Genomic DNA, 26356 nt, shown 5'->3' on the forward strand with positions numbered 1-26356 from the left:
CGCCTGCCGACGTTGTACTGTGCATGAACGCAAGGAAAAGGAGATGCCTGCATTCTCGCCTTTGGGCGTCAGAAAGATGATGTCGCCACTCCGCAACGAGCGTGAGCTTGAGGCCGAGTACGGCCAAACTCTTCCTTTGGGCTGGCGTAGACGACAGTCGAGCTGCCTGGGCAGATTCCTGTGCATTGATGATCTCTTCCAGGTTGTTGTGAACCCTTAGTTGCATGAGTTGCTCGATGCTGGCTTGCATGGGAATGCCCAGCACCCTGTTTATGCCCTTCGGAATTAGCGTGTCCAGCTTCTTCTCGTAGCTTTGCCAGCACTGAATGCCTGCCTCGTAGGTGATGTGGCTCATGAGGAACGCGTGAAAGAGCCTCAAGAAGTTGTCTTTTCTGAGACCTCCCCACCTGTTGGAGACTCTGTTGATTAGTATGATCATGTTCTCCATCTTCGTAGTGAGTTTGTTGATTGTTCGGCCGTTACAGCCTTTCGAATCTATCAGCATGCCGATATTTCTAAGGACGTCCATCAATGGAATGAGATTACCGTTTCTCGTGTGGAGATTTATGTCGACTGACGACAGCGGCATCCAGCCCTTAGGTTCTGGCCCCCTCCTGACGGGCCTGGTAGCATTACCTCCTACTTACTCGAAGAGCATTTAAGGAGGCCCATGCCGGGGAGAAAACATTCTGTTTGGTCAAGGACTTCCTGATGCGAAATAAAAAGATAGTCGCTTCTTTTCTAATCTATCCAGCAAATTCTCAGTTACTGACAATCAAATATATATGAGTACGTTGTATGTATTGTGATGAACGAACGCCGCTTTAAACAGCACAACGTCATTGCCCCACACTTCATGCTGTGTCTTATATAATTGTGGCCGAGATAAGATGCCTTACTGACTGCTGTATTGAAGGCTATTCGAACAAATGCACGAAGTATTCCTTGCTGCACGTCTATGAACATAGATGTAAGAAAATTATCGCATCCGACTGCCTGATCGCTTCAAGGTAACCAAAAAGACCTTGTTTAGAATACACAAAAACGGTAGCATGTCTTTTCTTTCCTTTTTGACTTTCTAAGGTGCGGCACCTGTTGTAAAAATGACGTACTAATAAATGAATCGAGGGAGGTAAACACTATAAACCACACATACTACGTCGTTTCCACTGTGCTTATATACTCTGAGAAGTGCACCTAAGTTTCAGATAGATAATCTATACTCGACCATACTAAGAGAGAGATTGTGGACAGCAAGGCATATGCTGCAACGGGAAATTCTTATCCACCTGACTGTGCTACCATGCAACGAAGGTTGAAGGTAAGCGCTGTAGTCGTTTACTTCTATACTACGGGCATAAAAGAGCGTCCATTATACGAACGTTCTGTGCCCTTGTCCGTCTTCTGACGCCGCCTTTATGGATGAATGACTCCTGTATATTATTCTTCTTCTCTGGCATGACTCAAGCATCGCCTGGTTTACCAACCTCCAACTTAGAACAATTCCTCTAGTCAAGATGGCTGGCCAGCGGAGCCGCCGAGGGGCCGAAAGCATCCGCATGCTTTGTCACCTAATTCATCAGTTTCAGCGAATAACGCCAAGCTTCCATCGGCCAATTACGTACGCAATTTTTTATGCATTTTTCCAAAGGTGATGAAAGATCCTTCAGCATGCGTACGTGCCATATATGTGTCTTTCTCCTGACATGGGATGATCCCCATCCTTCTTTCTATGGGAAGTGAACAGTCTAGGTCATTCTCTTGCTTTTACCTTATATGAAAGTTTTTCTTTGCGCTGTCTGTGAATGCTCACGTGTGAGGAAACTACCGGCCTGAAGGGCTTACGGTAATTAAGACCCAGGTACGCTCAGCCTGATAACGAGACGTCCTATAAGGACATTCCGACTTTGTTAGTACTGAAGATTGATGACAAATTAAACTACAGATGAATGTTCAGGATGATTGAAGTGTATCAAACAGCAGTCGATAAAATGATAAAGTGTTTTCAACGCAGCACCGAAGATAACCATGCCACTTGAGCATCCACTAGCGTGCGCTTTGGTACAGCTACCGCATTTTGTGGGATTTCAGGGTTGTTCACGGGGAGAAGAATGAAATTTTTGTGGTTTTCCGGGCAATTACCCGGTTATGTGCACGTAGAAAGGGGTTGGTAAATCGTGAATGTCTGCGCGACAAACCCAGTCACAGCGTCTTTAGGTCGCTTGAAAGGCACTACACGTGATGATGTGTCTATCGGTGCTACGTTAATATGGTCCTCGGAGCTCTTTGTTGTCAATGCAATTATTTCCCGATAAATCCGGCGCCCGGTTGCTGTGACACATCGGTAAACCAGGCTTAAAAATTGATATCGACGCTGAAGCTCTGAGGCTTCTGTAGCCCCGACGTGATCAGGGCCGATCGCCAAAAGCGAGTTACGCACTCAGAAAGGCGTTAGAACGGTTGTGACGCGTTTGTGCGTTGGTGAGCGAGAATGATCATTAAAATCGTTTCATACTCAAGGCTCCTCTAGTCAATCATAGCCCTAACTAGGGTCTCGCGGTAAGCAAAGAGGTAGTGAAAGTCTACAACACCATTCACTGCCTGTGAAAGGTGCCAATGAGTCGGAAATGGCTGCCCGTTCAGCATGCAGCGGGCAATCTTGGCGCCGTCATGTCGGGCGATGATGTAGTTTCTTTTGAATGGACTCGGCGACAGGTAAGTATAGCTCAAAATAGCGATGTTTTTGTAAGTGATAACATTAACGAATCCATGTTTTTAGCTTGCCGGAAATGAAAGCCAGAGGTAATTAGAGATAAATATTTATGGATTGCTACGCGTCCTTCACACCAGACACTACTGGGTTAATAAGTACTGTGGCTAAGAGCTGTTCACCAGTCAGAACAAGTGGATTTTGCAAAACACTTCTTGTGTGCACATCCCTTCAGTACATAGACAGCCCGACAAACTTTTGAGCAGTGACGCCAACAACCATGACGCCTGTTTGTCCCATTCAAATAATCTGCGGTCAATCGCAGATATCACTGCAGCCAAACGGTATCACTCAGTGACGATAATTGTCTTCTTCCCAGCAATGAACCTTCTCGTCTACTTGAGACATGTATATGTAATCACGTTAATGAAGGCATGCTTAGCAGCGGAAGTACGTGGTAATCAAACAGCTGATTAAGAAAAAGTTTTCATGTTGCATTGTTTCGACGGTGGTTCTTGGTCAGGAGGAGGAGTTTATACCTGTCGACAAGGATACGTCCTTTTATCAAGTCCGCATAATGTCACCTTTTAAAATTTTCTACACATGTTTACGCATAAACCAGCATTGCATATTTTTCTGGATGTGGATCATGTGCTACACTTATTGCAGGTTGCCTCAGTAACGCGTTCTCTTATATGGGTTTTATTTGGCTAATATATGTTGGCTTAGGGTTACATTAGGGTTACAGAATGGGTGCCAGGAGAAGGGGATCGCAGTCGAGGACGCCAGAAGACTAAGTGTGGTGATGAGTGTATGAAATTCGCAGGCGCTAGTTGGAATCGGATGGCGCAGTACAGGGGTAATTGGAGATCGCAGAAAGAGGGCTTCGTCCTGCAGTGGACATAAAATAGACTGATGACGATGATGGTGATTACTATTATTATTATTATTATTATTATTATTATTATTTGTTGCCTGCGATTGGTTGTTTGCATAGTCTGCCAGTTGTTTGTGCTGTTTTTACTTATTTGGCGTATATTCTTTCGCTAGCGTTGTCTTGCATCATTTCCTCTGTATTATGATTTCTACATATGTTCCCTTTCTTGTAACAATCCAAATGAAGAATTTACTTTGAATTGATATAAAAATAAATAAACAAATAAATTAAATAAATACTACGGTCATCATTGTGCCCTATAGAATTCATGAAGCGAAAATTTCAACTTTATGTGATTGTTATAGTGTGATTTTAATTTCGGTCATTTAGTGCTCCAAGCAGAATAACTTAGGAAGGATTTGTTTTTGGCCTAGTCAATACTTGCTGTCAGACATAATTACCACTATTACATTGTGATGTTGCGTTTGTTTCCTTTTGGGTGTGTTGTGTACATGACCAGGGTTGTTGGAGAAGTATGGGAGAAGCCTTTGCCCTGCAGTGGGCGTAACCAGGCTGATGAGGATGATGATGATGGTGTGTCTGCATCCTCTTAGCTGCATGTATGTCTGACAAGAAGAACCTAGATGAAGAAAAACGCACTCGAACTCATCTTAACAGTTCGTCTTGACCTTGAACTATTTCGCATTTTTCGCTGACGCACTAAAGAACTGAAATTTTGAGAGGTGCTAGTGAAGCTGTAGGTACGGCCTCCAGTCAACGAACGGTCTTTTGATACAGTGGGAAAACCAATTTTCAGGTGCAAGCCTTAAGTGGCTTTTTGCAATCGGTCATACCCCAAAAATGCGGCGCCTATTCGCGTGCCTCAAGAAGTATCATGATCAAGTCGAGTGGTTCAAAAAAAGTTGACGTGTGGTGCAAACGTTATCATCATCAGGAAGGGCTCATACCATAACATAATCTAGAGTTACTCATACCCCCGTGAGCAAGCGAAGATGCCATGGCTCATTATGAATGAAGACATGAAATAAGAAAAGAATGGAGAAAGCAGCAAAAGAAAACACCAACATCAGGAATGGCTCATAAATCCGTAAGCAAGCAAAGACACAATGAATGCATATGAAAGAAGAAATGAAAAAAAAGAAAATACAAAATAAGGAACGAGATAAAAAACGAAAGAAATCACGAACGAAAGACCAAAGAACGAAGATCAAAGAAAGAAACAACGAAATAACCAAGAGCGACAGAACAAAGAAACAAAGAACGAACGATAGAAAGAATTAAACAAAAATTAGAGAGCGCAATAGGAGCTCGCATGTGTGCTCGAGGAAATCGATCTGCAGCGCAATGCGTTTGCTTAACACACTGCAGCTCGTTATTTCCTGCAAGAAGTCTAACTCATTTGATCGGATAACTCAATGCACTCCCTCGTGTGTACCATGCTTTCGCCTTCGCATGTTACAGGAGTGTAACATGCTGCCGATTTCTTTTAAATTAATTAGAATGATCCCGCAGCTTTTTTGAGGCAATATAGTATGCTTCGTGTTTTAGTGCACTGTCGTAGAAGAATGTGGAATGTGTAAAAAAAGTATGATATGGAGACATGTCACCCTGCGCGTCTGCTGGCTCAAAGAACGGTCTCTTTGATTTACTGCGTCTTGAAAACATCATCTAAATACGAAAGAACACGTTTTCGTCCGAAAATAAATTACTGAATGGTCAAAGTAACTAGCATAGTGATCCCCGTGTTACCCACTCGCATGCAAATGCAACAAAAGAGAGAGAAAGAGAGAGAGAAAGAGAAAGAAACGTTTATTACACGAAACAGTGTCCCGAGTGAGGTCCGGTATCACCCTAAGGTGGGCAGGCTCCTTAATCCAGGAACCCTCTGTCAAGTAATTTTTTTTTGACAAACGCTTAGTTCATTCAACAAAAAACTGGCAGTAACATGGCGTAAAACGTTTTATTGTGTTGCTATACGTTCACGTACAAACGAATCGGCAATTCAAAAAGGACTTCTTCTTGGGCAAGTTGGTGCGTAGATGACCTAGGTATATTTGATTGTGGTGCGAAATACATTTTGTGAAAAGGGACAGAAAAAAGAAGACAGTGAAGCGCCAAACTACCAACTGTTTATGGACAGCCTCAAAAACGCATAGAAAAAAAAAACACTTCCGCACTTGCGCAGGGAGCCAAAGGAGGGAACGGAAGAAACTCGTACATAAGAAGCCGATCAATGAGTTGCGGTAAGAGGGAAAATAGAGGAATTCCGGATCAAGCTACAGAACAGGTATTCGGCCTTAACTCAGGAAGAGGACCCTAGTGTTGAAGCAATGAATGACAATCTTATGGGCATCATTAAGGAGTGTGCAATAGAAGACGGTGGTAACTCCGTTAGACAGGATACCAGTAAGCTGTCACAGTCGACGAGAGATCTGACCTCTAAAGCTGCTAACCTTACAGCTAGAATAGAACTGGCCAGAACTTTCGAAGTTAATCAACAAGCGTAAGACAGCTTACATGAGGAAGTATGATATGAATAGAATTGAACATGCTCTCGGGAACGGAGGAAGCCTAAAATCAGTGAAGAAACTAGGAATAGTCAAGAATCAGATGTATGCTTTAAGCGACAAAGTCGGCAGCATCATTACTAATATGGATGAGATAGTTCAAGTGGCTGAGGAGCTCTATCGAGATTTATACAGTACCAGCGGCACATATGGTGATAATGGAACAGAGAATAGTCTAGAGGAATTTGAGATCCCACAACTAACGCCGGAAAAAGTAAAGAAAGCCTTGGGAGCTATGCAAAGGGGGAAGGAAGCTTGGGAGTCTCAGGTAACAGCAGATTTGTTGAAGGATGGTGGGCAGCTTGTCCTAAAAAAACTGGCCACCCTGTATACGCAATGCCTCATCACCTCAAGTGTACCGGAATCTTGGAAGAACGCTAATATATTCCTAATCCATAAGAAAGGGGACGCCAAAGGCTTGAAACATTAGAGATTACTCAGCTCACTGTCCGTTGCCGACAAAGTATTTACTAAGGTAATCGCAAATAGAATCAGGAACACCTTAGACTTCTGCTAACCAAAGGACCAGGCAGGATTCCGTAAAGGCTTTAAACAATAGACCATATTCACACTATCAATGAGGGGATAGAGAAATGTGCGCAATATAACCAACCCTTATATATAGCTTTCATTTACTACGAGAAAGTGTTTGATTCAGTCATTGAGGCATTACGGAATCAGGGTGTAGAAGAGCCTATGTAGAAATACTGAAATATATTTATAGCGGCTCCACAGCCACCGTTGTCCTCCATAAAGAAAGCAACAAAATCCCAATAAAGAAAGGCGTCAGGCAGGGAGATACGATCTCTCCAATGCTATGCACAGCGTGTTTACAGCAGGTATTCAGAGACCTGGATTGGGAAGAATTCGGGATAAGAGTTAAGGAGGGTACGTTAGCAACTTGCGATTCGCTGATGACATTGCCTTGCTTAGTAACCCAGGAGGCCAATTGCAATGCATGCTCACTGACCTGGAGAGGCAAAGCAGAAGGGTGGGTCTGCAAATTAATCTGCAGAAAACTAAAGTAATGTTAAACAGTCTCTGAAGACAGCAGCAGTTTACGATAGGTAGCGAGGCACTGGAGGGGGTAAGGGAATACATCTACTTAGGGCAGGCAGTGACCGCGGGTACGGATCATGAGACTGAAATAATCTGAAGAATAAGAATGGGCTGGGGTGCGTTTGGCCGGCATTCTGAAATCATGAACAGCAGGTTGCCATTATCCCTCAAGCGAAAAGTGCATAACAGCTGTGTCTTACCAACACTCACCTGCGGGGCAGAAACCTGGAGGCTTACGAATAGGGTTCTGCTGAAATTGAGGACGACGCAGCGAGCTATGGAAAGAAGAATGATAGGTGTAACATTAAGGGATAAGAAAAGAGCAGATTGGGTGAGGGAACAAACGTGAGTTAATGACATCTTAGTTGAAATCAAGAAAAAGAAATGGGCATGGGCAAGACATTTATAGAGAAGGGACGATAGCCGATGGTCATTAAGGGTTACGGACTGATTCCAAGGGAATGGAAGCGTTGCAGGGAGCGGCAGAAAGTTAGGTGGGCGGATGAGATAAAGAAGGTTGCGGGAACATGGCCACAATTAGTAGATGACCGTGGTAGTTGGACTAATAGGGGAGAGGCCTTTGCCCTGCAGTGGGCGTAACCAAGCTGATGATGAACTTGCTACGGCAATCGATCGTTTGCCGATCGGGCGAAAATCGACCTTTCTTAAGCAACACAATAATTCATCTTCTTACAAATTTGTTGAATGTAATTCTTTATCACAGCTGTTACTTCCATCACTTATTACTAGCTTCCGTAATATGAGACCCTGTGCTATCGTCATCATCATCAGCCTAGTTACGCCCACTGCAGGGCAAATGCCTCTCCCATACTTCTCCAACTACCCCGGTCATGTACTAATTGTGGCCATCTTGTCCCTGCAAACGTCTTAATGTCATCCGCCCACCTAACTTTCTGCCACCCCCTACTACGCTTCCCTTCCCTTGGAATCGAGTGCGTAACCCTTAATGACCACCGGTTATCTTCCCTCCTCATTACATGTCCGGCCCATGTCCATTTCTTTTTCTTGATTTCAACTAAGATGTCATTTACCTGCGTTTGTTCCCTCACCCAATCTGCTCTTTTCTTATCCCTTAACGTTACACCTATCATTCTTCTTTCTATAGCTCGTTGCGTCGTCCTCAATTTCAGCAGAACCCTTTTCGTAAGCCTCCAGGTTTCTGCCCCGTAGGTGAGTACTGGTAAGACACAGCTGTTATACACTTTCCTCTTGAGGGATACTGGCAACCTGCTGTTCATGATTTGAGAATGCCTGCCAAACGCACCCCAGCCCATTCTTATTCTTCTGGTTATGTCAGTCTCATGATCCGGATCCGTGGTCATTACCTGCCCTAAGTAGATGTATTCCCTTACCACTTCCAGTGCCTCGCTACCTATTGTAAACTGCTGTTCTCTTCCGAGACTGTTAAACATTACTTTCGTTTTCTGTAGATTAATTTTCAGACCCACCCTTCTGCTTTGCCTCTCCAGGTCAGTGAGCATGCATTGCAATTGGCCTCCTGGGTTACTAAGCAAGGCAATGTCATCAGCGAATCGCAAGTTGCTATGGTATTCCCCATCAACTTTTATCCCCAATTCTTCCCACTCCAGGTCTCTGAATACCTCCTGTAAACATGCTGTGAATAACATTGGAGATATCGTATCTCCCTGTCTGACGCCTTTCTTTATTGGGATTTTGTTGCTTTCTTCGTGGAAGATTACGGTGGCTGTGGAACCGCTATAGATATCTTCCAGTATCTTTACATATGGCTCATCTGCACCCTGATTCCGTAGTGCCTTCATGACTGCTGAGGTTTCGACTGAATCAAATGCTTTTTCGTAATCAATAAAGGCTATATATAAGGGTTGGTTATATTCCGCACATTTCTCTATCACCTGATTGATAGTGTGAATATGGTCTATTATTGAGTAGCCTTTACGGAATCCTGCCTGGTCCTTTGGTTGACAGAAGTCTAAGGTATTCCTGATTCTCTTTGCAATTACCTTAGTAAATACTTTGTAGGCAACGGACAGTAAGCTGATCGGTCTATAATTTTTGAAGTCTTTGGCGTCCCCTTTCTTTTGGATTAGGATTATGTTAGCGCTCTTCCAAGATTCCGGTACGTTCGAGGTCATGAGGCATTATGTATATAGGGCGGCCAATCTTTCTAGGACAGTGTTCCCACCATCCTTCAACAAATCTGCTGTTACCTGATCCCCCAGCTGCGTTGCCCCTTTGCATAGCTCCTAAGGCGTTCTTTATCTCTTCCGGTGTTACTTGTGGGATTTCAAGTTCCTCTAGACTATTCTCTTTCACCTTATCGTCGTGGGTGTTACTGGAACTGTATAAATCTCTATAAAACTCTTCAGCCACTTGAACTATCTCATCCATATTAGTAACGATATTGCCAGCTTTGTCTCTTAACGCATACATCTGATTCTTGCCTATTCCTAGTTTCTTCTTCACTGCTTTTAGGCTTCCTCCGTTCCTGAGAGCCTGTTGAATTCTATCCATATTATATTTCCTTGTGTCCGCTGTCTTACGCTTGTTGATTAACTTAGAAAGTTCTGCCAGTTCTATTCTAGCTGAAGGGTTAGAGGCTTTCATACATTGGCGTTTCTTGATCAGATCTTTCGTCTCCTGCGATAGCTTACTGGTTTCCTGTTTAACGGCGTTACCACCGACTTATTAGTAGAGTTATTAGTATTGCGCACTCCTTAATGATGCCCATAAGATTGTTGTTCATTGCTTCAACACTATGGTCCTCTTCCTGGGTTAAAGCCGAATACCTGTTCTGTAGCTTGATCCGGATTCCTCTAGTTTCCCTCTTACCGATAACTCATTGATTGGCTTCTTATGTACCAGTTTCTTCCGTTCCCTCCTCAAGTCAAGGCTAATTCGAGTTCTTACCATTCTATGGTCACTGCAGCGCACCTTGCCGAGCACGTCTACATCTTGTATGATGCCAGGGTTCGCGCAGAGTATGAAGTCGATTTCATTTCTAGTCTCACCATTCGGGCTCCTCCACGTCCACTTTCGGCTAACCCGCTTGCGAAAAAACGTATTCATTATCCGCATATTATTCTGTTCTGCAAAGTCTACTAATAACTCTCCTCTGCTATTCCTAGAGCCTATGCCATATTCCCCCACTGACTTGTCTCCGGCCTGCTTCTTGCCTACCCTGGCATTGAAATCGCCCATCAGTATACTGTATTTTGTTTTGACTTTACCCATCGCCGATTCCACGTCTTCATAGAAGCTTTCGACTTCCTGGTCATCATGACTAGATGTAGGGGCGTAGACCTGTACAACCTTCATTTTGTACCTCTTATTAAGTTTGACAACAAGACATGCCCCTCTCTCGTTAATGCTATAGAATTCCTGTATGTTACCAGCTATGTTCTTATTAATCAGGAATCCGACTCCTAGTTCTCGTCTCTCTGCTAAACCCCGGTAGCACAGGACGTGCCCGCTTTTATTGCGAAGCAATACTACTTTAGGTCGCACTTCAGCCCGTTCTGTGGCGAGGCGGTGGTAGGCACCATTGACCTTGAGCGTGACCTCGCTGCGTGACGTCACACCACGTGACCTAGAGTAACGTCACACCACGTGACCTAGAGTAACGTCACACCAGCTGTGTAAAAACGGGGCCCCATCTCACGCCGTCGCGAGGCGAGGCGGTAGCCACCAACGGCGGCCTAACTCCCGCTCCTCTCACCAGGGGCGCGGCGTGGCGCCCGAGTCATCCTCGCGTGTCGCGACATAGGCAGCGGCCTCCTCGCAGCCGCCGACGTTCGACGGCTGTCGAGCATCGAGAAAGTCGTCATGCGCTACTTGGACCTCTCGTCCTTCAGCTCGATGCGGGCGTTCGCCAACGGCGTGCTCAAGCCCGAGATGCACCTGGACGTGCTGGTGCTTAGATGATTCACTGTAAGCCGAAACACTAGCATAACCCAAGACTACCACCAGCCATACTACCAGCTGATCCGAGAATAACACACTATTGCTTCGCAATCACCAGGCTTAATCAAGCTAAGCCACGGCCGTTTTTTTAGCACTGTATATGCTTCTTTTGGCCTCCTAACTTCACTGAGCCCTATTATATCCCATTTACTGCCCTCCAATTCCTCCAATAGCACTGCTAGACTCGCCTCACTAGATAACGTTCTACCGTTAAACGTTGCCAGGTTCATAATCCAATGGCGGCTTGTCTGTCCGACAGGCCCTGTGCTATAGGTAACCTTATTACTAATGAACAATTAATAGTCTTAGACAAGAGATGTGAGGCAGGAATGCGAAGCTAGCTACGGAATGACGTCTTACACAGGCGGTTGATCCGCTTTGGCAGACAGATATTTTTGCAAATAATTAAGAGTCGTCAGACGCATACTTTCCAAAACCTTCTTAATTCTATTTTACCATCACGATAATGATGTATGCTTATATTTGAAACATCAATAGATTGATGGTTTTTGAAGAGAAGTTAACTTATTTTCATGCTCCTAGACGGGCGATAAAAAAATAGGACGTCGCTTAATTCGCCAGCTGATAGCACAAGCGCCACTGTTATCTGTTGCACTCTGGTTTTGAACAATAGGCCTCCCGCACTAACCGTCGTCACAACATATCAGCTTGGCCTTGTGCCGATATCCATGCCACTGAATGTGAAATTAGCTTAGTGAGTCGTGTCATATAAGACCATGCGTATAAACAGTGTTTAAGCTAATTTTGGGCAAGTATTAAAGAAATAAACGAAGGCGCTACGCGTATCGAACTGACGCGGTATTTTTCTCAGCTATATGAAGCATGCCATGATATTTGTTTCCAATCCGCCAAGCAGTGTAATTAACAAAAATTGCCTAACTGACTTTTTAAATGGTAGCTCTAGCGAAAATTTTCAATGCGGAAGTTGTAGCGCTTGTTCAAAAACATCGAATTATTTTATCTACGCTAATTGCCCTGTTTAATTTTGCGGCCTTTCTTTAGAGGTGTGACTTTTAATGCAATTTCTGTAAGACCACACGCGTCCGCGAATTCACCGCAGTTTCCTTCTTTCCTTCCCTTATACCTCTCCCTGTGATCTTTGTTTTCTCCTTTCCCATTCCCCCGGTGTAGGGTAGCGAACCGGACGTTATTGTGGTTAACCTCCCTGCATTCTGCTTTTCTCTTTCCTCCTTTCTTTAGACAACGAAAAATTTAAAAAAAAAACACATCGTGACTGCTGGCTTAGGCGGCACTTTTTTAGTTCCTTTGAATGTTAGATCAACGAAGAAGAAATGGCTGCTGCGCGCACAGCAAATGATAGAGCAGGCTGTCAGTGGTTGCGATGGACGTTAGGTGACAAAAAGGGCGTGTACTATTCTGAGAAGAAAACTACTTCAATGAAAATGAAGGTGCCAAGGGCGAATGTGATATAGAACCGGAAAGCAGCCAGCTTTCTATCTCTGTCCTTCATCACACAATCAGCCTAACCACCTCCATAGAGTCTCTTTTGTGCATTGGTCCGAAAAAATTATCTGCGCTGCGTCAAATGCTGTTCAACCTTGTTTCTTTGTCCAGCAACGTGAAGGAAGTCGTTGCATCATCAGTCTCGGCTGTCACCTCCGTTCAAGACGCAATTCTTGCGAGGACACGAGGATCGTCGAGCTCCTCCGCCCCTCCGTAATCTTTGTTAGAAATCGTGCTCACGCTTCGCATTGAAGAAGAGGAAGTGGGAAATAGGCTCGCGACCGGGGAGTACGCTGATGTTAGGCTTGTCACCTTGAGTACACCATGTTAGGACGGCTTAACGCTCTGCTACAATAAATCTTGCAGAAGTGTCTTTTCCCACATCGTATTTGGTGCCCAAATCCCGGGAAGCCAGCCAGCACCTTTGCAACTTGCGGCTTCGTCTGGGAGAGACCTCTGCAGCCAGGCCATCATGGAGCGCATCAAGAACAAGCGGACTTCTCGCCGTGCGCAGAGCACGAGGATCATTACCGAGGTGAATGAGATCGTTCAATCCGGACAGTTCGACCTTTCTGTCCTTCGTGTCCTGCATAGTTCGTTAAAGGCGACGAAGTCGGAGTCATCCGTATTCAACTCCGAGTTGGAAAGATTGATCACCGACGAGCAAGCCACAGCAGATTATGATTCCGTCATGGAATATGAAGACGCTGCTACCAGCACTTTGGCCTTGCTCGAGCACAATATTGACATGTTCAACGTATCCTCCTCGCTTCCAGCAACTCAGCCACCGACCGCATCTGACGGGAACCAAGCGTCTGCTTCCTCGACGGACACGACACGTTCACAGCGTGAGTTTGACGCTAGGTTACCGAAGTTAGAGCTTGTTCGTTTCGACGGAACGATCACCCGATGGCAGCCGTTCGGGGATATGTTTCTTCCTTCTGTTCACGAGAACCCGCGGCTGTCCGACACGGATCGCTTCTATTACCTGATTTCGCTACTTGACGGAGCTGCTGCTCAAGCGGTCGCCGGAATCCAAGTGACGGAATCAAGCTAGAGCAACGCACTTGGAATATTGGAACAGGGCTACGGCAACTATAAGTTGATCGAGCAGCTCTTGGAAAACCTGCGAATGCTCGGCTCGGTGACATCTTCGAACTACGTTACAGCCTTGCGGAAGTTGCTCGACGACATTCAACTTAACCGACGAGGACTCAGAAACATTGGGGTGAGCGTTTCATCTTACGCTTCGATGCTAGGTGAAATACTTCTGAAAGCTTTGCCTCAAGATATGGTAGTAGAGTATTCTAAGCGCGAGAGCATCGAGTCCACTATGCCAACGGTAGGCTCAAGCGATAGTGAGTACGCACCGGAACAGGAGTTAGAGCGTGTGCTGAAATTTCTTCAGCTAGAAGTCGAATGTAGAGAGAGGTGCGCTCAGACTAGAACACCAAGGCTGAACGAAACACGTCTTAAGCACAGTCCGAGCTTCAATATGTCGTCGCCTCCTGCTGCAAGGGTTCTTCACAACAAGGCAGAAGTATTAACAGAACCATGCTTCTTTGTTTAGCCACTGACCACAGGACCGAACGATGCACCAGTGACGTTAGCCTCGAAGACAAACTCAGCATGCTCACGAAAGATGGTCGATGCGCCAAGTGCACGACTAGGGGACACCTTGCGCGTGACTGTCGTCGCAGGAATCAGTGTACCGCATGCAAGCGTCGTGATTCTACAATCTGCAACGCCGGCGTTAACGAAAGATCGCCTTCTTCAGCACTACCAGAGGCCGGATGTTGCCCCGCACGTTGCAACGAATGGCACGCAGCTTCGACTCTCTACGGAGATTCTCCTACAGGCGTTCCGTGCCTGGCTGACGACTCCGACCCGCTGCTGTTACATCCACGGTGTTTTGGACAATGGCAGTCAAAGAACATTTCTGCGGGACGATATCTGTAAGAAGCTCAATTTATCTCCCATACGATATATGTATCTAGTGATTAGTACGTCCGGACGAGGTCGGTCACAACATGTTCAGCGGGCTAAAGTAGTCAGCCGAACACTTCGGAGTCAGCACGCGAATGTATCAGTAGAGATAGAAGCAATCGTCGTGCCTTTCATCTGGGAAGACATGATCGAAGTTCCGCCAGATAACCAGTTGTTCCGTACCATCGTCACGGAGGACAAGCCACTAGGAGACGCAGTGGTTTTCCTGGGCTAACAGGTGAACCCGAATTGAGCCTTTTGATTGGTTCCGACTAAATGCGGAAACTCATGCCGAATTCAAATGAGGTGAAATGGAATGCCGAAAACCGATCTCTGGTAGCGATCAACACGAACATCGGATGTACTATTCAAGGGCCCTTGGCGTTCACAAGGAAAGTTAGTGGGCAAACAAGCCGTCATATATGTTTTACGCGTAGAAGCACAGGAAAATGATGAGCTTTCCTTCCCGTTGCAACGATTCTGAGAACTGGACGCGATTGCTATGGTGGATACGCCACCACCCAAACAAGAACATATTTGGACGAAGTTTAATGAAACCATCAAATTTGAAGATGGTCGGCATGAAGTATCGCTCCCATTGAAATCAAGTGGACTTGATATGACACACAATCTGGAAGTTGCGCTTTCACGACTGTATTCGTTGGTTCAAAGGCTTTCCTCGATGAAACCTTGGAAGCGTATGACAAAGCAGTCAGACAGTACGAGAAGGATGGCCATGCGGAGAAGGTGAAGCCCGTCCAAATATCACGAGAAAACGTGTATTACACGCCCCAACAACAGTGGCCAAAACAAGAAGAAAGATGCGAGAACTGACCCGAGGAGTTGCTCGACGAAAGAAAACCAGCAGAAGAAGTGGTTCTGATGGCCCTGAGTAGGACTCCTGAGCCTATATTATATGTCACCAAATATAGTCGCTGGGAGACGTTCCTTAGAATCACGACTTGGGTGATGAGGTTCATTCACAGTTGCCAAGCACTTTCTAATACTAGAAGTTCCACTTTCCGCTCAGGGGATTTTGGAAAGCGAAGATACGTGGCTGAAGATTTTATTAGCACAAAGGTTTGGAAATGAGATTGCTGCACTAACAACAGACAAAGCTCTCGACAAGACGTCGACCATACGAGACCTACACCCGTTCATGGATGCCAAGGACATTATCAGGACCAAGACTCGCCTTGATAACGTAGCTGCTTCGGACAACGTAAAAGGCCCTGTACTCCTACCCGAAGATCACCGCTGTACGCAGCTCATCGTGGACAGCGAACATCGATGCCTTTTTGACAGTGGTGTCGGTGTTACACTCACCGAGTTGCGTGAGACGTTTTGGGTAGTGCGCGGTCTCCAGTGCGTTAAAAAGGTGCTTGGCCAGTGCGGTGTCTGTGCGAGGTTTCGTCTTAAAGCGGCATCATCTCCTACAGCCCCACTACCAATCGACAGTCTCGAGGCCTCATCCATTTCAAGTCACGGGCGTCGACTTCACTGGTCCAGTGTATGTGAAGGGAAACGGCTCTACGAAAACATTAATTGTAGTATTTACCTGTGCTGTAGTGCGAGCTGTTCACTTTGAACTTTCCAGTGACATGACTGTGAATTCCTTTTTATTGGCCTTTTGTCGATTTATTTCGCGCCGTGGTTTGCCATGTCCATCTTATTCTGACAATGCTTTAACGTTTAAGGCAGGCAGTCACGAACTTAAGCTGACATATGGACTTCTACGTGATGTCCTGGTACAGTACTTTCCTGCAACTAGTAACATCAGATAAAAGTTCATTGCTGAACGCGCTTCATGGTGGGGATGATTTTGGGAAAGAATCATTCTAACAGTTAAGAACTACCTCAGGAAAACACTAGGAAAAGGATGCTACAGCTTTGAACAGCTCCACACTTTACTAACAGAGGTCGAGGCAGTGATAAATTCTAGACCACTCACATACATTTATGATGATGCTACCGAAGCAGAAGTACTAACTTCGTCGAACTTTTTCTCAGGTAGACGTCTCACTACCCTGCCACAAGCGCAAGTTGAAGAGAACTCGTGAGGTCGCACATACACACTGTGCGCCTTGCGATGTGGACAACAAAAACTAAACGACTTTTGGCAGCGCTGGTATAAGGAATACATATTCACACTGAGAAGCGCGCACAGCAGGTCACAGAAGCTCGACAACTATTTAAAGAATGATTACCTTGTCATTCTTATCGGTAACAAAGTACCCATTACGTTTGGGAAATTAGGTAATGTTAAAACCTTTAAGGGGAGCGATGGGTACGTCAGAGCATGGAAAGTCCGACTAGCAGACAACACAGAGCTCACGAGACCGGTTCAAATTCTTTGTCCTCTGGAACTGTATAAGTGACATTGTTGGCCGCGGAGGTTTTTGAAAATCGTGCTCGCGTGGCGCATGGAAGAGGACGAAGAGGAAGGTGGGGTCGCGACCGGGGAGTATGCTGATGTTAGGCTTCTCACCTTGAGTACGCCATGTTAGAACGGCTTAACGCTCTTCGACAATCGACTTGACAGAAGTGTATTTTCCCACAATCACTTCACAGCTTTTACGACCACCTCGAGCCAACATTGTCGCAGAACATGGGCACTCTTCGCATTTCTCGCAGCACACCTGCATCCCGTTCATGCTCCCGTACTCCACTCCGATTATGCTGGAACCATGGCCTTTCGGGAGAAGATGTGCGCCACTAGCTGAGCCCCTGCTCGTGGCAGGGAAGCCGTCCGGCCAAATTCCAGAGGTGACGAGTGGTCCGGGAAAAGGTGCAAGTCGCGTGTTGTACGTCTGTGACCATGTCACAGGTCAGAAGGTCCAGGTCGACAGGGGCGCTGAAGCCAGTATCGTTCCAGCGCAGCACACGAATCGTACAAAGGCACAAAATACCACCTAGCTTCAGGCGGTAAACGGCAGAATAATTCATACATACGCACAGTGATCGGGCATCCAGAATTTGGGCTTACACCAAGGTTTCCGTTTGGTATTTCATTTTGCCGACTTCCGTTATGCAATCATTCACGTTGACGTCCTGACAAGTCATGTCCTCCTGGTCAATGTCAAACGTCGACTGCTTCTCGGCAGCGTGTGTTCATATGTCAGTCGCAGGTGTAGCCTCCACTCCTTGTGCCTCTCTTTGAACGACTGGCGACTTTCCCCAACGGTCATTCCGGCGCACTCCGAGAATTTCAAGGCGTCACGCGAAGACCTGATCGGACACAACCTGTACCACACCATGTACGCCACTATATAATAACAGGCATCCCTCCGTACATTTCCATCATCGTCGTTTGGCACCTGAAAAACGACAACAAATTATTGCGTAAGTAGAGTTCGAGCACATGGTCCAGCTCGGCACCGTATGACCTTCTAGCGAGTGGGCGTCTCCACTACACATGGTTCCTAAAGAAACTGGGGACTGGAGACCTTGCCGCAACTAGTTTGCACTGAACAGAAAAACAGTTCGCGACTGTTATCCTCTTCCATACATCTAAGACTTCAAGGTTTCCTTTCACCGCGTGACAGCATTCATGTCCATTTTGGTTTCTTGAATCGGTTGCCCATGTCCGACGTCTAAAATTTGAGGTTACTCGCTTCAGTGAACTGAATCGTCTTCTCGGCAGCACGAGAGTAGGTACGATAGCCTACGGCCCACAATCGAACGGCGTCATTGTACGTTTTCACTGTCACCTGAAGACTGCGCTCACTGCACAACACTCACATTCCGAGTGCGTTCAGCACTTTCCCCTAAGACATCTTGACATGCGCGCTGCATTATCAGACGAATTGGGCTGCTTATATGCGGAACTTGATTTGGCGCCACTCTCCGTATCCTCTGAGACTTAGAAGCTACAGCTGCGCTTCCCTAAAGCACGAATTACGTTACGCGTTCGCGTACCATATTTCAATCGGTTTGCCTAGTTCCCGCCAGAGCACCTGCACCTCGAGTTCCCTACGTTTCTCTGGACCTTCGGGTGGCAACACATGTCTTCGTGCGATTCTTTCCACCGTAAGCCTCTTCCACTTCACTGCTTGGCCCCTTTGCTTGTTCTGGAATGCCGCAGCAACACCTTTGTGATTTCGACTGACGAACTACACGACATCATTGCGCTTGAATGCCTCAAGCCAGCCCACACTGACGGCCGGTCAGTACAGCCACTTTACCGCAACCAGAACCTTGTCAACTAGACCGACTATACCCTGTAAAAGCGGCGCACACCAAAGCACGTCCACTTGTTGCAGAGCGACGTGTCTCATGGGCTTCATCGCTCGTCGGTACTTCCTCCTCTCTGGGGGCGTCGTTCACTGTAGCACTTGCGCCTTTGTCAAGACCGCGCAATCGCCCCAGTATCAGAGACGTGGAGGTTTGCGCTGCATCGGCTCGCACTTGGGTTCGCAGGCATTCCGTGCACCTGCTGACGCAGTCGTAGTAAATCCAGCTTTCGTTTAGGCCTTACGTCCCTTCTCTGCGCTAAACTCCCTCCAAGGCCCCAGCTGACAAACCAATAATACTATGGACAGGGTGCTCAAGCTGTCATGCATGACACTTTTAAAAAAGGACAAATTATTCTATACGAACAAAACGAAGTCTACGTTGTTGAGAGTCGAGACCCGAACTCTAGAGTAACATTCCAGTTGCTTGCCTCCAATTAGTTATTAAAATGTAACTAGCTCAATTCGTTAATTCCTCTATTGCCAACGTGTAAATTAGGAAGTTCATGGAAATAATAAAACAGTGCAAAGTTATTTGTTTCCATTAAGGTACACGTCGCCCTATCATTCTTTTTGCCGAAGAAGAAAATCCCTTGGAACATAAAATAAGCACCTTGTGACAACGCTTACAGAAATGTCAGATGTTAGTATGTGTGTGATGAAATGCATTGGTGCTCAAATTCATTTGGTGATTCAAGGTTTTAAACTGAGATTTCTCGGCAGTGGTTTCCTTGCAGAAAGTCACTGTTGCCGAACTGCAGGGCAGTCTTTACCGCTAGTTTGACGGTGCATTTCTAAAAACAGGTGCCATACTCAGAATATTGCCTTAGCCAATATCCTTTGCAAGTTCACTGCTTATAATTCGTAAATTGCAATATTTGCCGCGAAATATTCGGTAACAAGAATTATTAGGCTTTTAATTAGTCGCGTTAAGTAAGCTGATGAAAGGGGCTGCTTGGTGAACGCCCATAATTAAGTTGCAGTGAGCATTACAATGGCAAAACGATGACGAGGAAGGGAAGAAGGACGTGAACAGACGAAGGGCAAACAACTAACTCTTTATTTTTGTTAGAGAACGCGTCGATATACAAAGTGAAAAGAGGGGCACGGCAAGGAGGAACAGACTTTTATATGAAAGTGCTTTTTAACAAATATAGAGAGTTGGTAGTTCGTGCTTCGTCCTTCCGCGTCCTTCTTGTCTTCCTCGTCGTTGTTTTGCCAGTGTATAACTCAGTGCAACGTAAACATGAATTCAGTTAGTCAGTCACGGACGGTGCTTTATTGTTTAGGGCATGTCCACTCCATAGGATAATTTAGTTGATGGACTTCAATTCTCTAGCTGGCACGGACAATTTCTAAAATTTTAGTGCAACTTCAAAAATATGCCCGATATAGGCCTAGCATAATAGCGAGATACATGCAATGCATAATAATGTCTTGTACGCAAAATGTTGGGCTTTACTTTCTCCCTCGTCGAACGCTGTTCGAACGAAAGCAAAAATAAAAGACACATGTTTATCTTTCAACAACGAAAATGATTTTATTAGATAAATTATTTTCATTGGTTATCAATATCACACTACGACCTTAGTTTTTGGTGACCTAAGGAAATGCCTTTCAAAGCTGTCGGTTCTTTTTCTGCCACCGCTGCAAACTTGGTATTCTTCATCCGAGAGCGCCAGCTGCGGCACCGACCACCTTGTTAACAGCGACCACCTTCGCAGCGTCGACAAGGGCCTTCTTCGCCTTCTTCCTCCACTTCTTCAACTTCTTGCCAAGTCCATACTCGACCACGGCATCACTGTCGTCTTCCGCGTCGTCCTCGTCCTCTAGGACGTCCAGTGCTTTGTTTTCTTTGACAGCCTCGTCAACTAGCCTCTCGAGGCGCTGCTGCAACTCTGCCGGCTCTAACCCCTTGTTAGTTTCAATCCATCTGTCCACTGATTCGCAAAGCAGGATGACAGAAGCCTGGAGCTTTTTGTCTGGGGAAGATATGACATGAAAGTAGTGGTCACATATTTGCTGGAAATTGTTGCAAGACGTTCCATAACCTAAAGAGCCAGCGTGTCATACACAAAGCCTGGAGATGGAGGAAAAGATCAACCCTCAGCTAACCTTGCACAAGAGACCACTAAATTTCTTCAACAAGGCGAACAATAAATTATGCCTTTTTTATCTCTACTGTACGATGTAGGATATCGAAAATCGATTTCATTTATGACAAACGTTGCAGTATCTTCTCGCAAAACAGGATAAAGGAACATAGCAGTCCACATTTATTAGACTAACTTTTTTGCGAGACCATGTTACTATATGATTGTATTGTCCAAAGTACTATTACCTATCCGCTACTGCGATTCAGTCAATGTAGATTTGATTGAATAAACAGCTTTTTTTCGTTACATTTCCCGCCTTACAAGCAATGAATAAAAAACCCTAATGTTCGTAGACTAATTTTTCTTGAATTATGGCAGAACTGACTGCCTGGTTTTTGATACTTGGGTATATCTTTCTGCTATGTAAATTTTGCGGGAATCCCGAAACAAGCACGTCAGCATTATAAAGATCGTAAGTATGACATTTTCAAGATAAAGATATGCACAGTACCTTGCTCGGTTTGCTGAAGTGCATACTCACTTTCCGGGGACTCACTGAAAAGAAAAATAAACAAAAATATTTTCACCCACCTTTTCTAATGAAATAAAGGGAAGAAGCTTGTTCGATTAGAAATGAAATGTTTGTAAATTTGCAGAAAGTTTCACCAAATCCAAAATTTGAACGGATGACCAAGCAGGATTCCTGTATACTTACAGTGTGGCTGCACCTGCAAAGGGGCAAAGAAAGTAACAGCTGTAATGCTTTTCCTTTCAAATCACGAAAGATCACATTTTATTTGATTATTCTCTAGGTAATTGGCAATTTCACCACTACAGTTGAACGAAAGACTTGGCGATCTCTTCAATTGTCAAGGTATTGTGATTGCTAAGACCACACGCCGGCATGACAGCCATCTTTACGACGAGGCCGGGAATTTTACGAAATAATTGAATTGCAAGTTTTAAAGCTTCGCAAGCCACTGCCAGGCAGCGTAGTGTGTGTCCCGGTGTGAGCTGGGCGATCCGTGGAGATTTCTAGGGACTGATCAAGCGTATGAAGGAGTCGGAATGCCAGTGCTAACGAAGCCCAGGCATTACAATTCCATTATCCTGAAACACGTGCCCTTCATGGTCTTACTAAAGTCATGCTTTTTGCTGAGTTTATAATTTCCAAACTCATCTCTAGTACTTCATTTCACTCCTACAGGCAACTCAAGTGCTCACGTCATCAACAACACTATTCACTACTTTGCACTATAAGCAACACCATCTACTGACGTTTTGCTTAGATGAAAGTATGAATTGTCACGGAGAAGCCGTGTCTCACGAGTTGGGCTGTGGCGTCCGTACTGTAGAAGCAAGTGGCAGCCACACTATGGAACGAATTACGCTTCATCATGCGTATCATGACAATGACTTTGTCATAATTTGGCCACCCTGAAATTGGGAGAGTAGGCATATAGGTTCGCCGGCATCACCTAATTTACTTGTGATATACACGTCGTCGTGGCCTAGTTGTTTAGTCGTTGCACGGCTAAGCCCGAATACACAGGATCGAAGCACGGCCGGAGTGTCCGCATTTCGATGGAAAGCATCCATATTTCGCGCATTTCGTGCATGGTAACGAAAGCAAATGTGGTCAAAATATTCCTGTGTCCTCCACTGCAGTGTATCTCATGCTCATATCGTGGCTCTGGCCCGTAAAGCTGCAGAACATAACTTTTATTGGTGACATACGCTCTCATGTCATTCGTGCAAATTATGTTCTGGTAATTTTTAGCCTGCTAGTCACATGCGTCGCACTGCGTAAAATAGCGGTTCGTGTAAATATTACTTGTTAGAAGGGCATTTCACCGTTTTCTTAGTATCAAGCCTTCACCCTCATTCGACATTTCGGGCGTATTTGCAAAAGCGTGTGAAAGCCGCCTGCGTTTTATGCTACACAGATGTTATATAAGCCAAACAACTTATTTTTTTTGGGTTTATTTTCTACCCGTTAGACGGTCAGTCCGCATGATGTCTGCCTCAGCCAACATAATTTCTCTCTATCGCATATGTATATGACCGTTCAGCAGTTTTCGTTCGAATTGAGATAAGCTTTGGATTATTCTCAGTTCCATGAAAACTTCAAGTGAAATATACGGATTTCTACTCACATGCTGTTGCTAAAAGTCCTAAGCACACGGTAATTCCGAATGTCTTCATTGCGAAATCACTGTCTGTCGGAAGAAAACAAAGAACACATTCACGTTCCAGCATTCACGCAGGGCACGTCTCTTCAGTACAAAGAAGAAAGCTATTTCGTTAAGACAAACTTTTTTCGCTGTGTTGTGAAAGTTGGCGGTGTGGTTTGCTAAATTAGCCCATTGATATGGTCGCACCCTGCCACAGAAGCCAATTGGAAGGCAAACGAGATTTCCTTTTTTACAAGCGCTCCAGCGTATCGTTCCACGGCGTTAGTCTACCTTGCAGCACAAGGCTGTCTCGAAGGTGCTGACGGCCCCCCCACCTAAAGTTCCATACTCCCGTTCATGTAGAGCCAGAAATCCTACGAAAGCTATAGATATTTATCTGACTACTTGCACTGGCGACTAAAAACAGCGTGTTACATTTAAAAGTAAATAAAGATATGCATCGGGTAAATCAATATAAAGGTACCTCTCTCATTGTTACGTCGCAAAAGTGCAAGGATTCTTTTTCTACGACATTTTGCAGATCTGAAGCTCTTCTAAAAACTACGGAGTGGTAAGTGTTTGGGACCAGAGACCACAAATACCATCTTGCGATCGTGCCCAAAAAACACAACACATTGCATAGTGGCAGCAGAAATCTCCATATATCTCTAATTTGGCGTAACGTTTACAACCACGTTTTGTAGTGGTAATATATGAAGCAGTTCCATACAAAGAGCCCTCCTTTACGCACCCCCTCCCCCGTCTCCCCCTGCATAGATCGTCCAGCTAAGCGAAACTCGTCCAGACTCACAAATTATATATTTTTTCCTTGAGGCTCGCTAAACTCAGGCTCACTAAAATATATATAATAATATATATATATATTCAGCCGGGCTACTCTTGTCCAGACTTTCAAGACTCACTCAGACACCTATGCTCTTGGACTTACGCATTCGATTTCCCTCAGATACACAAAATTACTAGCAGTTTCATTAAAGATTTCACGTGCTCGGCGTAAGATTTCATTTAACAACATGGAATAGCCCATTTATTCCCCTAATTCAATCTCATCGTTATCTAACTCATCTGAAGAACCAGCTAACAAAAGAGTCCCTGATTCAGAGCAAGATCAGAGCTTGCTTCAAGGTAGCATTCAAACTGATGTCTACTGACATGAACTGCCACACACTCCTTTGCGCACGCTTATGCTCACATTCACACGTACTCATTCACGCTTCTGGTACGTCCACTTACATTTACTGATGTTCACTCGTATGCAAACTCACGTCTATGTATCCGGAATGCACCCGCTCATATAAATACACATCTTTGTCAACCCTGACTAACGCTCACACACTGATGGATTCACGCCATCCAGCAGCTATGCATGCTTCCTCACACATACACCTACATATTCAGTGTGAACCTAAATCATACCCACTTCCCATGTGTGCTTACGTGCTTGTTAGTCTGAGTGGATCTAAATGAGCACGGCCCTATTTGTACTTATGAGCCTATGCGAGTTGCTGCTTATTCGAGTCTTGGACACCCAATTTTTTAGCCAGCTTGTACTAAACGCATGATTTCGTGTTTTCCGGGCAAGCGAGACTGAACGTGAAGCTAAACTTACGTCATGCACAATAAATTTTGCCCATTCGATCCAGTAAGTTGTGTGAGGACCTGAGAACAAAGGGTGTATACCCCCTGTATCAAAGTGTGAAGACGTAAGCTATAAAGCGATCAGTGGTACCACCATGTTCTTTTGAAGTGTACAGAGGTACTAAACTGATGTGTATTGCGTGCGCTTAATCGTCTCCTGTGTGCGAGTCTTTCCGAGTGCACTTTGCCAGCAAGCAGCACTCATCCCGTTCGCTTATCTGTATTTTACGCCAATGTTGTTTTCGTGAGAAAGGTTAGCAAAAAGAGAATAACAAACGATAGTGCTCGCTTACCACGCGAGTGCGAACTGTCTCCTCCAGTGTAAACAACCACACACGCATAACGCTTACCATGGCTGTAATGTTTGGCACCGGCTACGTTTTTTTTTTTCTCTTTCACAACACTCATGGTGTATTTAATGAGTTCCGAAACCCAAAATTATTTCGTTCTGGTTCAACATAATTTAACTACGCTTCGGCTCAGCACAAGTAGTGAATAAGAACAATGGTAATATCAAAAGGACCTGATTAACGAGATATTGCAAAATGAACAGGCGGAGCGCAACATAACATGATTTGTTGGGGAATAATTACAAAGCTATCGCTTACGAAGTTCGCATCCAACTTTGAGTCTGTTGGAATTCTCTTTCTGAGTGCTCCGTCAGACTTATTTACTGAATTTCTGTTCAGCCAGGCTCACTTGGGCTCAAGACTAACCAAAGTTGCACTCATTCGGTCTCACTCACAGTCTACCCTGAGTCTGAGCCTGACTGGGTCGACATATAAGTGACCCCAAGTTTACCCAAGTGGTATGTACACACAAGTTCAAGCTAGACCAATTGGGAGGGCCCACATGTCAGTCTTTTTTAGAGTCATAGGTGAATCTGGTTACCTATAACGAAGAGGCGCCAGTCTAAATCAAACGCACTGTGAAATGCACTCAGCGAGACTTCCATGAACGGGCGACATGCGTACCTTCGGCAGCGTTGCCTGTTATGTAAAAAATAGAGTATAGAGACTAATGATGCCCCCAGAACCTTGACAATGGCTGATCTTTTTAGGTTCCCTATCCTATAGCGACGTAAAAAAATCACACAAGAGACTTTCTTTAACAACACATAATACGCAAATAAAACTATGGGTATTTCACTTATATTTACCTTTGTCGGAGTGAAGTAGGAATATGTGCAGTTGTCTGGTCGCAGGGCAGTGAGAAAACAATCCTTGCGGCGCTTATTTATACGAAGCAAAGCGGACGTCCGATCCTGATATTGCCTCGTGCCAGACGCAGACGTTCAAGGTTTATCAGTCATGATGATTAATGCGGAAAGTACAGAAAAACTGGAGCGCCGCTCCGCGGCGTGAGATAACGTCAAGGTCATGATACAAAGTCTACGCGCGTGCCTTTGTGTGCGGACTCAGTACCGTGCGAAAAACAACCGCGACAGTATGACGTCGGTTTCGCCGACCACAATTGATCACCGTGTACAAAGTCCGACCAGGAGCACATTTTTGCATAGATAATGTC

General features: G+C 45.1%; 1 protein-coding gene across 2 annotated transcripts; it reads right to left on the reverse strand.

Annotated features, from left to right (window-relative positions):
* Positions 1–20414: 20414 nt before the first annotated feature.
* Positions 20415–26118, reverse strand: LOC126540482 (uncharacterized). 2 transcript variants are annotated; one of them, XM_055076055.2, is made up of 5 exons: positions 25989–26105; positions 23153–23215; positions 21712–21724; positions 21508–21551; positions 20415–20882 (listed from the first exon to the last, which is right to left on the reverse strand). In XM_055076055.2, the coding sequence occupies exons 2-5, from the start codon at positions 23199–23201 to the stop codon at positions 20566–20568; spliced, it is 423 nt and encodes a 140-aa protein (XP_054932030.1). In that variant the 5' UTR covers positions 23202–23215; positions 25989–26105; the 3' UTR covers positions 20415–20565. The 2 variants fall into 2 exon arrangements, 1 of the variants encoding a protein (XP_054932030.1); XR_008614502.2 differs by lacking the exon at positions 21712–21724 and having other exon boundaries at positions 25989–26118.
* Between the last annotated feature and the right edge of the window lie 238 nt (positions 26119–26356).

Source organism: Dermacentor andersoni, chromosome 2, assembly GCF_023375885.2.
Source record: "Dermacentor andersoni chromosome 2, qqDerAnde1_hic_scaffold, whole genome shotgun sequence".
NCBI classification, from domain to species: Eukaryota; Metazoa; Arthropoda; class Arachnida; order Ixodida; family Ixodidae; genus Dermacentor; species Dermacentor andersoni.